This window comes from Lipotes vexillifer, unplaced genomic scaffold (assembly GCF_000442215.2).
Source record: "Lipotes vexillifer unplaced genomic scaffold, Lipotes_vexillifer_v1.1 scaffold408, whole genome shotgun sequence".
In the NCBI taxonomy this organism is placed as follows: Eukaryota; Metazoa; Chordata; class Mammalia; order Artiodactyla; family Lipotidae; genus Lipotes; species Lipotes vexillifer.
Window position 1 is genome coordinate 325,744 of NW_006787469.1, and position 15,917 is coordinate 341,660.

At 38.6% G+C, this 15,917-nt stretch overlaps 1 protein-coding gene across 1 annotated transcript in view; it reads left to right on the plus strand.

Annotated features, from left to right (window-relative positions):
* TTBK2 (tau tubulin kinase 2) overlaps positions 1 to 14,609 on the plus strand; it is a 152,124-nt gene extending 137,515 nt beyond the window's left edge. The window contains exons 14-15 of the mRNA XM_007460122.1: positions 9,069 to 10,342; positions 12,673 to 14,609. Coding sequence (XP_007460184.1) covers positions 9,069 to 10,342; positions 12,673 to 13,135 — 1,737 coding nt within the window. The 3' untranslated portion in view covers positions 13,136 to 14,609. The remainder of the gene's footprint in view (positions 1 to 9,068; positions 10,343 to 12,672) is intronic.
* The last annotated feature ends 1,308 nt before the right edge of the window (positions 14,610 to 15,917 follow it).

Consider the following 15,917-nt stretch of genomic DNA (forward strand, 5'->3'; position numbering starts at 1 on the left):
TGTAGGGAATGATGTCTGGACTAAGTTCTGTAGTCTGTCTTCCAATGTGAAATTTCTCAAGAAGTGAGATTTTTCTATCAGGATAGCAACCTAATACGTGAAATGTCATTATGACCTAATTTCATAATAACATTTATAATTAGACCACAAGATTTTTAAAAATTTGTAATTCTAGAGATTTTTGAACTCTACATTATAAATATGGTGAGGACGGCATGTATTTAACCATTCATGGTTTGTACTTTATACTGTACACTGTTGCTAGTATCATTCTCTTTGTTTCCTTTCTCCTTCATAACCTTCACCCAGAAATTTGTCATATTTTATGTTCCTTTTAAACAGTAGTTTTCCAACTATTTTTTTCACATTTAATTTTTATTTTGATAGTAGTTTTCCAAGCTTAATGTCTGTTGTTTATAAAATAGAGTCCCAGCCTCACTTTCAGAACTTCTGCTTCAGTAGGTTTGGGAGAGTGAGAGCCCAGGAGTCTGCATTTTAACAAGCAGCTGAAGGCAATTGTGATACCGGCCTTCTGCAAAGGAACATTTTGAGGAAACTCTTTATTCTCAGTTTGGGCATTTAGCTGGAGACACCTGTTACCCTGTTCTTATCAGTAAGCATTGGTGCCCTCTGTGACTGTGTGAGTCTCACAAAAGCCAGATATGAAGGCAACGTCTCAGGCGCGAACAGGTCCATCTGTCCTTACACGCGTGGGAGTACCAGGTTTCCTTAAATGCCATCATCAGCTAGCGGCCGTCTCTTCCAGCTCACCAGTAACAGCATTGTTCCGCCAGCTGAAATGTTTTCAATTAGAACAGAATTGGACACGCAGGTGTAAAACAGTAAGAAAAGGTAACAAAATTTGATTTTGTGTACAGCTCTGTAGGAATTTATTACCTGCACTTCGAAATAGAGAAATAAATGCTTGCCTCTTTCTTCATCATAGTTAGTTGGTCTTTCCTTCTTTCCTAGGACTGTTTTGTGTAGTTATACAAGTCATTCACTGCATAAAGAGATCTAGCCAAGGGAACAAGTTGGGGCTGAAATCTAACCCAAACTTTGCTAGCCAAACTGTGCATCTTTGTGTAGGGCTGTTTCCTCTTTGAGGGGCATCCTTTTCCAAATTGTACAGAGGTCCCCTGTGGGCTAGAGGCAAATCCTAATGCCTCCCTCCCTTGTCTGCATTTCTTTTTCCACCTCACCTTCCTCTTTCCAATCATTCCCTCTTTCCACCTTCCCAGATTCAGTTTCATCTTTCTTTGACTCTGGTATGCTGTATACTCACTGTTGGCTCATGCATTTTTCCAACAGCATTCTGGTGTGCTTCCCTGCATAAACCCTCAGCTCCATTTCTCCGGGTATTTTTACTCTGTCCCATCAATACTGTCCTGTCCACAAAAATTGTTCTCATGGTTCTCTTACACTATCTGCAACATTTTCTCTATCAAGTTTTTGAAAGACTTGTATATTATATTTGATATTATAAGTTTGACCTTATTTTCAGGTATCTTTAAATAAAAAATCTTTTTAGAAGATTTTTTAATCTATTTAAGAAGGTCTCTTAAATAGCAGCCTCATCACTTGTACACTAGTGTCTAAGGTATTGAACTTACCATCTCCTTCATTTTGGGGAGCTTGGGATAAAAATATATCTTGATTCTCTTCTTGAGGCCTACATTCAGAGTTTACTTTTGCAAGCAGATGTTGTTACTTCCCTAACTTAACTACAGACACATTAAGTAGGGAGTACCACCAAATAGTCTCTCGAGGTCTCTTGCAGCTCTGATCACGTGCTCTAGCTTAGACAGTATGATAAAACATATTACCATTCTATCTGAATATTTTAAATTAGGACATATTCTGAAACAGTTTGTTAGTTTATATCTTTTGCATTCAGGCTAGTTTCCTCTTTATGATGATATGGAAGAAATTGTCCTGGTATCTTAAAATATGTAAGAACTATAAAAATAGGCAAAGCAAAAGTTTATCTGTATTACAGGTATAGTTGGCATATTAAATCAACGATGAGAACTTCAGCATTCTTTAATTCTCTTTATTTCTTAGCATAGATTTGTGAACCTTGTTTAGGGCTTTCCTTATCCATATACATGAAACCACTGGTTATCAAATAGCATGTATAAATTTTTTAGATGATATATTTTGAAAGATGGATAAATTTGCTAGATTCAAAAGAAATTGGGGTTATTTCTGGAAATTAGATTTTTTTTCCCCTGGGGTAAACAATGACGTTAGCCCACTACTAATCATTTCTAAAAAGAAGCTGAACAACATAGATTTATAGGGAGCAAAATAAGACTAAACTTTGGCTTATAGGGGAGATATTAAATTACGTTTTGATTAGCAAATGGAGAGGCAAAATTAAGCTGGCATAAATGAACAAGGATAGAGAAGGAAACTAAAGTAACTTGAACTGCTTCTGAAACAGGTCTAACTATTGGTCCAGAATGACAGTAACTGTAGGGAAGAATGTGACCAGTTTTATGTGGTGTTGAGTAATCACTGTTGGTAGGGAGAAGGTTGGACGGGTTATTCCTTACAGAATATTGTGGCAGATTGTACCACATGATCTCTTGGTTCTAGACAGTCCTTTAGAAAGGCAGTGCTTCATTTTAGTATCACCTTTGGAAACACTATAAGTGTGACTGGAGAATAATAATACCACCTATATGTTACCTTTTGCTGTGTAACAAATTACCCCAAACTTAACAGCTTTAAACAACAGTTATTATTTCACACTTTTTCTAAGGGCTGGGAATGCAGGAGTGCGTTAGTCAGATCGTTCTGGCTCAGGGTTTCTTATGAGGTTGCTACCAAGCTGTAGGCCAGGGAAATCATCATAGGGTTGGACTGGATGGGAAGATCCACTTCCAAGCCCACTCACGTGGTTGTTGGCAGGCCTCAGTTCCTCACTGGATGTTGGCCAGAGGCTTCAGTTCCTCACCACGTAGGCTCTCCATACTTGACATGGCAGCTGCCTTTTTCAGAGAGTGAGGAGAGAAGGAGACAGAGAAGGGGGCGGGGGTGGTGGTGGAGAGAACATCCTCCACCAAGGTAGAAGCCACACTGTCTTTTATAACCTGATCTCAGAAGGGGCATATCATCATTTCTGCCATATTCTATTGGTCACACAGACCAGCCTTCCTCATACCAGGAGATTGTCAACATACTGAAAGACTTTCCTCATTGACTTGTTTTTCAGACATTGAGAAGAAGAAAAGCAGGAGTGGGGGGTGTGAAATAATGCACAGAGAAGGAGCAGGACAAAAAGAGAGTCACATGTACTTTTTTTGTAATCTGTTAGTCAGCATCTATTAAGAGGATTCCTCTGGCTGTATTTACAGGAATTACCAATACCAGTACTATGAGAGTCAGATCAGCAGTTGATTGCATTGCCTTAATTCTGTTCTTTCAGCCCTTCAGTTCCGTGAGGTGTCTGCTAAGTTCCAAGCTTTCTGCTGTACCTCAGGGATAAACAGTTGGCACCAACCTGTTAGGTTGACAGTGAAGGCCTATGTCTAAACATTTGCCTTAAACCACATGAAGTGATTTTTGTGGTGGAGCTGTGTACACAAATGAGAATACAGATAAATCTGCCTAGAACAGGGGAGTACAATATTGGGTATTTTAATTTTCTCAACTCTTATTTTCTAACCTTATTTACGATGGTGAAGATATATTACTTTCAAAAATAAGAGGACTTTGAAGGATGAATAAGTTTGCTGGAAGGAGATGCAAGGGTGTCAAGCAAAAAACACAGCATGTATGAAGGCAGAGAGGCTTGAAACACCAAAATTCAGAGTATTTAAATAAGTAGTCCAAAATGTTAGGGCGAAGGAAGGAGGCTAAAAATGAGCTGCACAAGTGAGGTGATAAAGGGCCTTGACCTGCCATGCTGAGGTATATGGGATGCAGGACAAGAAACTGCCAGGGTTGAGGGTGGGGAGTAATGTGCTCTTTGGGAGCCATGGAGGGAGAATGGCTGGGGCAGCAGCCAGTGAGGAAGCTTTGGCATTAGTTCAAGCAAATATGAGGGCTTGAACTGTGAATCATGAAAATCTCAATGAAGACTTGAGACATTTCAGTAGTGCAGCTCACCTGAAATAGTAGCTTCGTGTGACTTTTCCAGTGTTCCACTGAATATTTGGAGCCCTTGTACACCTGGAGTGACTATATGAAAGCTCATGGAGTCACTCAGAGTCTCTATTGAAAAATGAATGATCCATGTAATTAACAGATGAGTGTTTTAATAGTATGGAAAGGTAAGGACTTTTTGGATTGATTGCCACCATGGTTAACTTCTTGAAATGGATTTTGTAGGAGAGTTGAATGCATGTACATTGACTAGGGAGTGGCTAAATGTCCTCTGTCTGACTATGGATTTCTGTTTTTTTTTTTTTTTCGGTACGCAGGCCTCTCACTGTTGTGGCCTCTCCCGTTGCGGAGCACAGGCTCCGGATGCGCAGGATCAGCGGCCATGGCTCACAGGCCCAGCCGCTCCGTGGCATGTGGGATCTTCCCGGACCGGGGCATGAACCCGTGTCCCCTGCATCAGCAGGCAGACTCTCAACCACTGTGCCACCAGGGAAGCCCCATGGATTTCTATTTTTGATCTGGAAAGTTGGGTCATTTATAATTATAGAAAAGTTTTGTTTCTATGAGATTACATCTCTGGAATTACATATGATGGTATAATTCAATCCATGAACGGTCAGAAAGGATGAGAGACTGGATGGACCGACTTGGGAAGTAAAAAAAAGCTCATTTGTGAAGTGTTCAAATAAAAGACTGGACTGTCACTTGGGAGAGGCTTCATAGAAGGAACCCAAGTGTCCAATGGTTGATTTACTCATATGTTCAACATTTATTGAGCATCTACTGTATGTCAGGTACTGTGCTAGGCATCAAAGCCCAGTGACTCTCCTCACTATTTAAGTGCTGTAGATGCTGTGATAGAAATCTATAGGTTGTGGAAATTGGGGATAGTTGGACTAGATTTATCCCCAAAGTGTCTTCCAAGATTGTATGAAGGGGCTTGAAAAGTGACTATTAAATCCTGTAGCCATGTATGTGATATATAATTACAGGCCAGCCAAGAAATATTATTTCATTCTGTCTTTGCTGGGACTTCTGTTCCTTGGGTGTGAGTTGTGACTTATTTATGATTCCTAGTACCTCTACAAAATTTTTATAACTTCAGATTCCCTTAAATATACATTCACCTATTAATAATGAGCATTTGTCTCTGAGGAGTGGGATAACAGGGGAAGGGAAAAAACAACTTTTACTTCTCATTTACTTAGGTCTTGAGGCTTCAGGTTTTCGGTTTTACCCACCTCTGTAAACAAAGACTTCTGCCCTCTCCATTCCTTACCACCGCATCAGCCCTCATATCTATCCATATAAGCCAAACCACAAAATAACAATATCTTCAGCAAAAGTAACCAACATAAATGCGGTCAGAGTAAGCGACAGGGGTAAAGAGTGAGAGAGTGAGACATTCTTTTAGGATGTATGGCCTCTTAATATGCACATGTTACCACAACTGTGTACTGTCTTTATAGAAATAAAAATTTGGTACATAAAAACATGGTTCAATAATAGTAGCTTAGTTTTATTCATAGTTTTTGACACTTGTATAAAGTATTATATAAAGATGCTTTAAACAAAAGTCTGCAGTGGAATTTAAATAGCCCAAAGAAATCTGAATGGTTAAAATTTAATTTTTTTTAATAGGCCTGGAATTAGGCCAAGAATAACTCAGTTACTCTTGGCTATATATAGTAGGAACCAGTAAATTATTCTACTACCTATATCTCTTCTAAATTGTTTGCCAGAAAAACAAAATGAAATATAAATATTTCATATACCATATTCCTTTCATTTGGAAGAGAGACTATTTGGTATGAATGTTGAATTTACCAAGGTTTTTATTATCTTTAATAGCATTACTATCTTTGAATGAGAGGAAAGTGAAAGGATAATTTGTAAGTTAAAATGTGAATAGTTGGTTTGCAGTTTATTGTCTCTTGCCTTTGTGGCCAGTTCTGAACATGGGGTAACTATAAAATAATGAGGCTGCTTTATCTGAACTAAAAAGTAATGAGACTGATGTTAGTCAAATTCAGTACTAGAAAAAAAATAAGAAAATTTGAAAGAAATGGAAAACATTGAGGTGATTTTCTAATTCTATAGAAAGGTGTACCTGATACAATTAGAGAACAGAAGAAAGGAAATGATTGAATTCATGCCTTGATGAAATGTTTGTGAATTAGAGAAATTAAACATATAAAGGATGTATATGGCTTACTGGCAGATCATTAATTCAGTCTATAGAGTGTCCCAAGTATGGGAATTGCTTTTGTGTCTTTATAGTCTAATGTTAAGGAAGCTGTTTTTAGCTATACTTAGAATTAGCTTTCTTTTCTCTGTATGCAGCTATTGATCTTTGGTTTTGTTCACCTTGATAGATAATGTTTTGTTTTGTTTTTTAATTTTTTTTTTGCAGACTCAGTTTCCCAGACTTCATTTGAGAGTGTGTAGTACATGTCAGTAAGTAGGCTTTGCTGTGAGGGACTTTCAAAATCCTAGAATTCTGTCCCTAACTTTTTTTGACTGTGTTTTTCTTCATTTGTGAAATTTGTGTTAATAAAAGTACTCAATTAAAATACCAGGCAGCTATGAAATGGAATCAGTAAAAATGATTTTAGGAATATTTTATAAATTAAAATGCTATATAAATATTACAGTAATTTATGCAGTTTCTCATAATTGCTCAGAATCTTTTCAAGAAAATTAATTCTTCTCTCCAGTGGTTCATATATCTTTTCTATATACAAGATTATCATCTCTTTTTTCATACCATACATACACAGACATTTATATCCTGAATCCAGATGAGTTAGGCTCAGAAGTGCATTGATTCTCTAGCTTCAATCTCAGAAGACCAGTGGAGTATTATTTTTGTAAATAATGCTGATTTCGTTTTGGCTGATGTACTTGGAATTACATATAATAATGAAATGACTGTTGGTTTATTTTGAATGTAAATATAGTCATCTCCCTAGTTATTTGGTATTTAATATAATTTCATAACTGCTTTTCTTATCACCATCAGTCTCAGGTCTTAAAAAGTAAATTTTGAAGAGTAAATAACTATAAATTTTAAGTTTCAATATCATTTTTAAAAATACTAGAAAATTGCCATCTGCCTATATTTAGTATAATGAAAGAGAGGTACGGGTATGAGGTGACTTCCTGAAGGGTGACAGCACCAGTAGAACCTACTGCCTTTTCCCCAAGGTCATTGTAGGTCTGGGCTTATTGTGAGAATTCATGTCTGAACCTAACCTGTCTTGGATTCACCTGACAGAGCCTCAGTACACTGATTCCATTCAGGAGCTATTCCAGGACATTAGTTAGGTGTTTTCTCCCTGGGCTGGGCTTAGGGTAAGCTTTGCGTGTTCTTAAACCTAATTGTTCTCCTGACACACAGAGAAACAGATCTAAACAACATATCTGACTCTAGAACCAAATGGGTTTCTTGGTGTCATTGGACTAGAGATGGGGTCTAAGTGAAATCTCCCATGACAGCTCCAAATTCATTTGGCTTCAAATTCAGACCAATTTCCATAGTTTTATTAGAGCTTAATGGGCTTCATTAAATGATTTTCGAGTTATTTAATTTCTCAAAAAGGGTTTTTTCCTTACCAGTTTATGTGGTTGACATTTTCTGCCTCCTTACATGTCACTTAACAGATGTGAAGATGTAGGTGTCTTTAATGTATTTTTTAAATTTAATTTTATTTGTTTTTCACTGCGTTGGGTCTTTGTTGCTGCGCACAGGCTTTCTCTAGTTGTGGCGAGTGGCGGCTACTCTTCATTGTGGTGCATGGGCTTCTCATTTCAGTGGCTTCTCTTGTTGCAGAGCACAGGCCCTAGAGCATGCAGGCTTCAGTAGTTGTGGTGTGCAGGCTCAGTAGTTGTGGCACATTGGGCTTAGTTGCTCCGTGGCATGTGGGATCTACCCGGACCAGGGATCGAACCCGTGTCCCCTGCATTGGCAGGTGGATTCTTAACCACTGTGCCACCAGGGAAGTCCTGTAGGTGTCTTAAAGAAAGGACATTCTTATTAAACATTGAATCTTATTCACATAGAATTGAAATGACCTCTGTGGAAGGATGGTAGAATTTCATTTATAATAGGCTTGACCTTAAAAAATTAAAGAAGATATAAAACATTAGTAAACATCTTTGTGTTTGCTTATAGGAAAATATTAATAACATTGATTTACAGAATTTATGGGAAACAACAAATGCGTGTAAATTTGGAGTTTTTCAACTTAGAATAATTTACCAATAATTTTTCCCTAAGATCCTGTATCTGGATTCTGGCAGGAAATAGCTGGCATACTCACAGGGACTTGGAGAAAATCTAATGAAAGGAACTTTTTACAGATGTGTGGGTAGGGTTTAAGAGAGCCAACAGGAACAGAAATAGAGGGAGCTATTCCTATTCTGAGTCCTGAAAGAGAAGGAAGAGGGGCAGTTAGCAGAACCTGGTAAGAGTCATATCTATAGGAGAGGGGGCCATGTGACAGAAGCTGTGGCCAGGAGTGGTAGAATGTACCGCCAAAGCTTCAGTCCCTCGGGAGGAAGAAGAGAGAAGTAATACCCAGATCTTTTTCGCCTCCAACTCCCTGATTCTCTGTTGGTGCTGCCCATTGGGCAAACACAACGAGAAATCAGAAGGCAAGGGACCCTGGATAGTGCAGTCAGTAGAAATCAGTCTTCCAGAGTACAGAGCAAGCTAAAGAAAAGGCACGGATGAACCTAGAGGGAGACTGTTCTGTACAGTTTCTGAGTAGGGGAGCTTGAGTATCATGCATTTTTATTCAGAATTGTTCATTTTAAGTATGAGTTGGGCAAAGCTGGTTGGGATCTGCGTTCCTCTTATAAATTAGAATTTGAGGTGTTAACTCTCAACTCATACATCTTCATTTTATAATTCCACATTATTGCATTTAACTTTTTTTCTCTTCTCTCTCCAGATTACAATTCCTAGACGTTCTGTGGCATCTACACAGTCGACTTCAGGTAGCTTTCATTATGGTCAGCAGCCAGAAAAGAAAGACCTTCATCCCATGGAGCCCACTGTGGAACTTTACTCTCCAAGGGAGAGCTTCTCTGGCTTGGTTGTGGCAGAGCGCGAACCTCCTAGTGGAGGAAACAGAACAGACTTTGGGCTTCAGATAGATCATATTGGTCATGACATGTTACCCAGCATTAGAGAGTGTGACAGCTCCCAAGACCTGGGACCAAAAGACCTTCCTGACCATAACAGACTGGCTGTGAGAGAATTTGAGGGTCTCCCTAGGGAAACGGAAGAGAAAAGCATGCTTGTGGGGTCAGATAATGAAGATGAGAAGTTGAGTAAAGGGCAGCCTTATATTGAGATCTCCCCTCTCCCAGGAGACTTGGTGACGGTGGAAAGGGATCACTCAGCTACTACTGAACCTCTTGATGTGACAAAGACACAGACTTTTAGTGTGGTGCCAAATCAAGACAAAACTCACGAGATAGTGAAGCTTTTGGCAGTTGGAACTTCAGTGATATCTCCACGAGTTATTGACCAACATGTTGAAGGACATATAGGCCAGGTGGCAGCAATGCAAAAAGGTAAGATATCTAAGGAGGATGGCATCAAGAGTGAAGACTTGCTGAGTCATCAAGGAGACCTCTCTACTTTTTTGCACCAAGAGGGTAAGAGAGAGAAAATTGCCCCTAGAAATGGAGAACTATTTCATTCTGTTTCAGAGAGTGAACATTGTCCTCCATCTCGGAAGGATGTGGTTAGGTCATCCTTTGTAACTAGACACAGCCGAATCCCTGTTTTAGCACAAGAGATAGATTCAACTTTTGAATCATCCTGTCCAGTCTCTGCAAAAGAGAAGCTTCTCCAAAAGAAAGCTTATCAGCCAGATCTAGTCAAGCTTCTGGTGGAAAAAAGGCAACTCAAGTCTTTCCTTGGGGACTTCTCAAGTGCCTCTGATAAATTGCTAGAGGAGAGATTATCCACTATTCCTGCTCCTTTTTCTGAGGAGGAAGTCTTCACTCCCTTTTCAAGACTGGCTGTAGACTCACACCTGAGCAGGTCAGCCGAAGACAGCTTTCTGACACCCATCATCTCCCAGTCCAGAAAGAGCAAAATTCCAAGGCCAGTTTCATGGGTCAACACAGATCAAATCAACAGCTCAACTTCATCTCAGTTCTTGCCTCGGCCACCACCAGGAAAGCCACCCATGAGGCCTGGAGTAGAAGCCAGGTAATGCTGTGTGCTCTTCTCCCTATGTTAAGTGTGTAGCATTATTTCTGTGTCTGCTTGATTATGTCGTTGGTTTCATTTTTTTGTTGCCTGCTTCTGATCATCTGCTTCCTTCCCTGCCTTTCCCAAGCCTTATAGCATAGTGTAGTTGAAAGGGTCAGTTTGATCCAGGTTAATTCTTAGCTCTTGCACTTTCTAGCAGTGTGAACCTCAATTTCCTTATCTATAATATGGGTAAAACATTTGCCGCATGGTTTTGGGAAGAGGAAATCAGGTAGAATATGTCTAGAGCTTTGTTTAGTGCTTTTTAGCATGCAACAAAGGTTATGTCTCTTTCCCAGTCCATTTTAACTAGATACTCGGTAATTTTCTAGTTTTGTCCAGTCAGAATCCTGTTATAACAGATGTCATTATGATGTCAAATTCTGGGGAAAGATACTGTGTCTATAATATGATGAATGGACCCTAGTAACAGTTCAATTTATCTGATTATAATGAATTAAACAAACAAAAAAATCCTTTAGGGAGTTTCCCTACATCTGATGATATACAGGACCATACATAATAAAGATATTGCCTTAATATTTACTGTGTGGTATGCTTGTTTATTGAAATATTCTTATGTGTAGTTGACCATGGAGTGATTATATTTTGAAGAGAGGAAAATATTGGGAAGTAATGAACCAATTAAGAGTGCTTTCCTTGGAGCCATTACTCACTTTTCAGAGTAGAATGGTCTAAACCCTTGGAGAAGCAAAAGGATAGTCTTTTAACAAAAACAAAGTGGACATCAAAATAAATTTACCTGAAAATTATAGCTTATTCTAGATAATAGGCCTCCACCTGTTATAAGGATTTCTGAAGTATATTAAAGTGAGGTTCTATCTGTATCATTACCCAGCAGAACTTGGCTACCCTTACCTAAAGTTAAGTTTAGTTTTGACTTGCCCTAGGATTTCTTTCAGGTTCAAAGGTAACTAAACACTGGATTTGAAATGACCATGGAACTAGACTTCAATGGGAAAAATGGTGATGAGTAAACAGCAGTCATTTAGCTGAGACATTTTAAAAAGATGATTCCATGGACAATATTCACCCATCCCCCCTTTTGCTTGGCATCTGTGCTTCATAGAGATAGTATATCTGTGGCTTGAGCTGCTTTGGACTGCAACAAACAAATCTTAATTACTATTTACTATTTAGAACTTTACATGTCCCCTCAAAGTAGAACTTGGTAACTTGATAACAAAGCCAGATGTGTGGCATTTTGCCAGATATTACAGAGCTGACCAGCCTGAAACTCATCTGGGAATTCAGTGGGAACTCAAACTTTCCCACATAGGTCCTGGCACAGAGGAATTATCTTATTCCATTCTTCAATTTTTACAATAAGATCCATGAAGTTAGGCTTAACCAAAATGAGTTTCATGTCATTTGTCAGTATAAGTAGATGGTGGGGAAGGAAGAAGAGAGAAAATTCAGAGAAAAAATCAGTAACTTGTTGGTGATCCATGATGGTGATGGTGGCTGTATATGTCCTCTGCATCCTGCAGGTGCCAATACAACTTGGAAGTTCTTCTCCCATTTCCTTCTGTAAGGAGTGGCATGTCAGCAGTTTGAGGTTTAAATTCTTAAACTGAATGGATTTTAGGCCAAGACAGAAAGATATGTAGGGCAGAGGAGACATTGCTATTCATATGAATGCTTTCTAGATGGCTTGGTTGCCAGTAAGAGAGGCATTCGGCTCTCCTGAATCTCAGGGTATCGTCAGGGGCAGAAACTGAGGCCCAGAGAAACCAGTGACTACTCTTTTCTTTTGGAAATTATTAAATGAGGTTGAAATATATTTTTATCTGTAGTTCCTGCTGTTGGTGAGTATTGTTGAAGACATATTGGGGAGTTTAATGTTTGCCTGAGATATAGAATTCCTGTCCTAAAAGCCTTAAACAAAATTGTTTACTCTCCCTCATGTGCTAACATGCTAGAGACATTTCATTAAGTTAATTCTAAAATGGGAAGAGCAAACATGCTGTAGGAGGAAGGGGCTTAACAACATGTAAGTGCTTCTGGATGGCAGACATCCAATTAAGTACTTTACTGCACTTGACTGCTCAGTAACCCTGTGAGATAGATAATATTCCCCTTCAAAGCTGGGAGAGGTTAAATAATTTGTCCAGGGTTATACAACTGATATATGAAAGAGTAACTCCGCATCCTCTGTTTCCTGTTTTTGACTCACATCATACATATTATGATTTGGGACATTGTGACTTTCTAGGCACACTTAAAGTGAATTAAAATGAAAATAATTATTCTCTGTTTTCTTTCAGGCTCCGCAGATATAAAGTCCTAGGGAGTAGCAATTCTGACTCAGACCTTTTCTCCCGCCTGGCCCAAATTCTTCAAAATGGATCTCAGAAACCCCGGAGCACTACTCAGTGCAAGAGTCCAGGATCCCCTCACAATCCAAAAACACCACCTAAGAGTCCAGTTGTCCCTCGCAGGAGTCCCAGTGCCTCTCCTCGAAGCTCTTCCTTGCCTCGCACATCCAGTTCCTCACCATCTAGGGCTGGACGGCCCCACCATGACCAGAGGAGTTCATCCCCGCATCTGGGGAGAAGCAAGTCACCTCCCAGCCACTCAGGATCTTCCTCCTCCAGGAGGTCCTGCCAACAGGAGCACTGCAAACCCAGTAAGAATGGCCTGAAAGGATCCAGCAGCCTCCACCACCACTCGGCCAGCACTAAAGCCCCCCCAGGGAAGAGTAAGTCAGCCAGTAAACTCAGCAGATAGGAGCTGGGCTGTATCTCTGTGAAAGGTGTGAGATCTTCCTCCTAAATCTGATACATGTGTGTCCCTGTACTGTCTATTTTAAAAAATCAGTGTTGATCTTGTCTTGCAAAAGAAAGTAACATGATAAAATATTTTTAAGAAGATATATGATAAGAAATTACCTAAGATAGGCAGCAAGCAGATCAGGAATCAATGTCTTTGCATAGGAAGGGGCAAGCCAGCAAAATCCAAGGGGGTGAAACTGGCTAAATGAACTCTCATTTCTTATCTGCCTTCAAAACAAAAATGTTGAAGGTAGGGGGTGGATTGGAATTTTAAGGGGTTTAGCCTACTTTTTTTAAGGCTCTACTAAAAGATTATATAGCAAAAGTGAAACTTCTTACTTTAATATTTGCTTTCCAAACTTCCCAACCTCGGAGAGTCAGAATTGCTCCGATATTAGAGTATGTAAGAAGTGTGTTGCTAGGGAGCCAGTGCTCGTATACATTTGGCTTGTGTGTTTATCTGGTGTATTGAGAGTTCACACCTTTACTTTGCCTCATTCCTAGTACCCTCCCTGGACTTCACATTTTTTAAAGTTAGTGTTTGTCACCTGATCCAATCTCTCTTATTTTGACAATACATTCTAACGTGCTTTTGGCAGCACATGCTGAGAATTTCAAATCCAATTACTTTTTTAAATCCCCTAATTCTTCTCTTTGGAGCAACAGTTACTTAACTTAGTATATTTTTATTGTGAAAAATAACTGATGAAACTTAGGTAAAGGAAGGAAAAGTCTAAATAGAACTACTTTGCAGGCTTCAGTGCTTTAGGGAGACGGACAGAGTGTGGAGTAATACCCTTCAAGATAGAAGAACCCTCTTTCCCCTGTTAGTTTCCTCCTTGTGGAAGGAAAACTGACCAGAGTAGACCTTGCTTCCTTAAATCTTCTAGGTACCAACTATTTCTACTATCAACCTCCAAGACAATACCAGGGAAGTACATTGCTGTGGAATGTGACTTTATGCTTTTAGAGCTTTAGAAAGAAAAATAGAAGAAATTAGGTATGTTGAGGCTTAAAATTCTCAAACTTTGTATTTTATACATTTAGCCAATAAGGAATGAGTATCTGAGGAAGTAAATTTAGGCTCAATATTTATCTTTTAAGATTTTATTACCTGCTTCACCTGTGCTTTAGTTTGAATATTTGGGCTTCTTGACCTGATTTCCATGTAATCTTAATTTATAAAGCTGTAAGGAGGATCATATTTGTTCTGATCTCACTCTTCTGCTAAGAGGAATCAGTAAAAGTTAAATTATACTAGATTTTTAAAATGAGCTCTTTTATACTCACAGTTTTTGTGTTGTAAAGACCTTATTAAGGTCAGGTAAATTGGTCTCCTTGCTGTTGAAATTTGCCTTCTAGCAAACATCTGTGCTTTGTCTTTGACCTTGTGTCTGCTGCCAAACCTAATATGGTTGAATTGGAAAACAGAAAAAAAGAAAGATATTTCCTCACCAAGTGAACATATTCTAATGCTGCATCAAAGCTGCCCTGAAGCTGCACTGAACTTATCTTGTTCTCTTTATCTGTGTTGAGCTTTTCGAAAAAAAAACAAAAAACAAAAACGCAAAACACTATTGAGGCATATACGGTCTCCCATAAGAAATATAGCATAGTGTGGAATCTTAATTTCTCTCCGGTTTCAAGACTACAGAGGAATGCAATAGATAAGACGTATTTGCTGCTTAACTAAAGCGACTGTAATATTGGAAGACCAATCCTTCTGTATTATATTGTATAATAGTTGCTATAACACTACTTGCATGTCTTCATGGTAAATTATATAAATATTTATAAATATATAGAGAAACATATGCTTATATAAACTCATTCTTTCTCATTCTCCATTTGTAATTTCAAGATCACAGATGGTAAAATTACTTTTTATTGTGTGCCTCGTGTACACTTGGGCCTTGTCTATCTTCATTTTCTGAAAATACGTTCTTGGCATGTGACACAACATTCTTTTTGCCTTCCTTGTGAATAATGCAAAGGTTGGCAGTCTTTAACAAGCCAAGATAGGTTATTTAATTTTCATTTTTAAAAGATTTTAATAGGGGAAAAAAATCACTAGGACACGCTTGTAATACTGGTTCAAAGATTTGTCATGTTAATTACATAATTCTGTCCGTTTGGTTAGAGTGGATAAACTGGGATGATAATCATGGGTCTGACATAAATTGATTTTTTTAAAAAATCTCTTAAAAATTACCATTCTGCTTTCCTCTTTTCACCTCACTTGGGGAGGTGGGCGGTGGGAAGTAATCTACAATTAAGAAATTATCTTTTTCCTGTTTTATTAGCTAAATTGTGCTAAAAGTAGCCAGCTTTAAATCCTGAGCCCTCTAATCAGAAATGTGCTCATGGTAACTATTTGAAAAGCTGATGAGGCTGCAAACTGTAGTATGTGTGCTATTTTATTTCTTATTGGCATTTCTCTGCGAGGAGTCAAAACTGACAGTGATGGCAACATGGCAACTGAATGTTTCCTCTCTTTTTTGGCTCCTTCCATTTATTTCCCAGCTTTTCCACTGTGTTGCCCCCCTTTTCTAAATGGCACTGACAAACTCAAGATCCAGAGAGAAACAGCCTTGTTGTGTAAGAATATTTTATTTTGCATGTAGAGAAAAGAGTTAACCAAACATATTTCTGCTCTGATACTTTCAAAAGAAGACAGATTAATTATATCTCATGTATCAATAGATACACTTAAGAAGACTATCTTGTATAGAGATTTA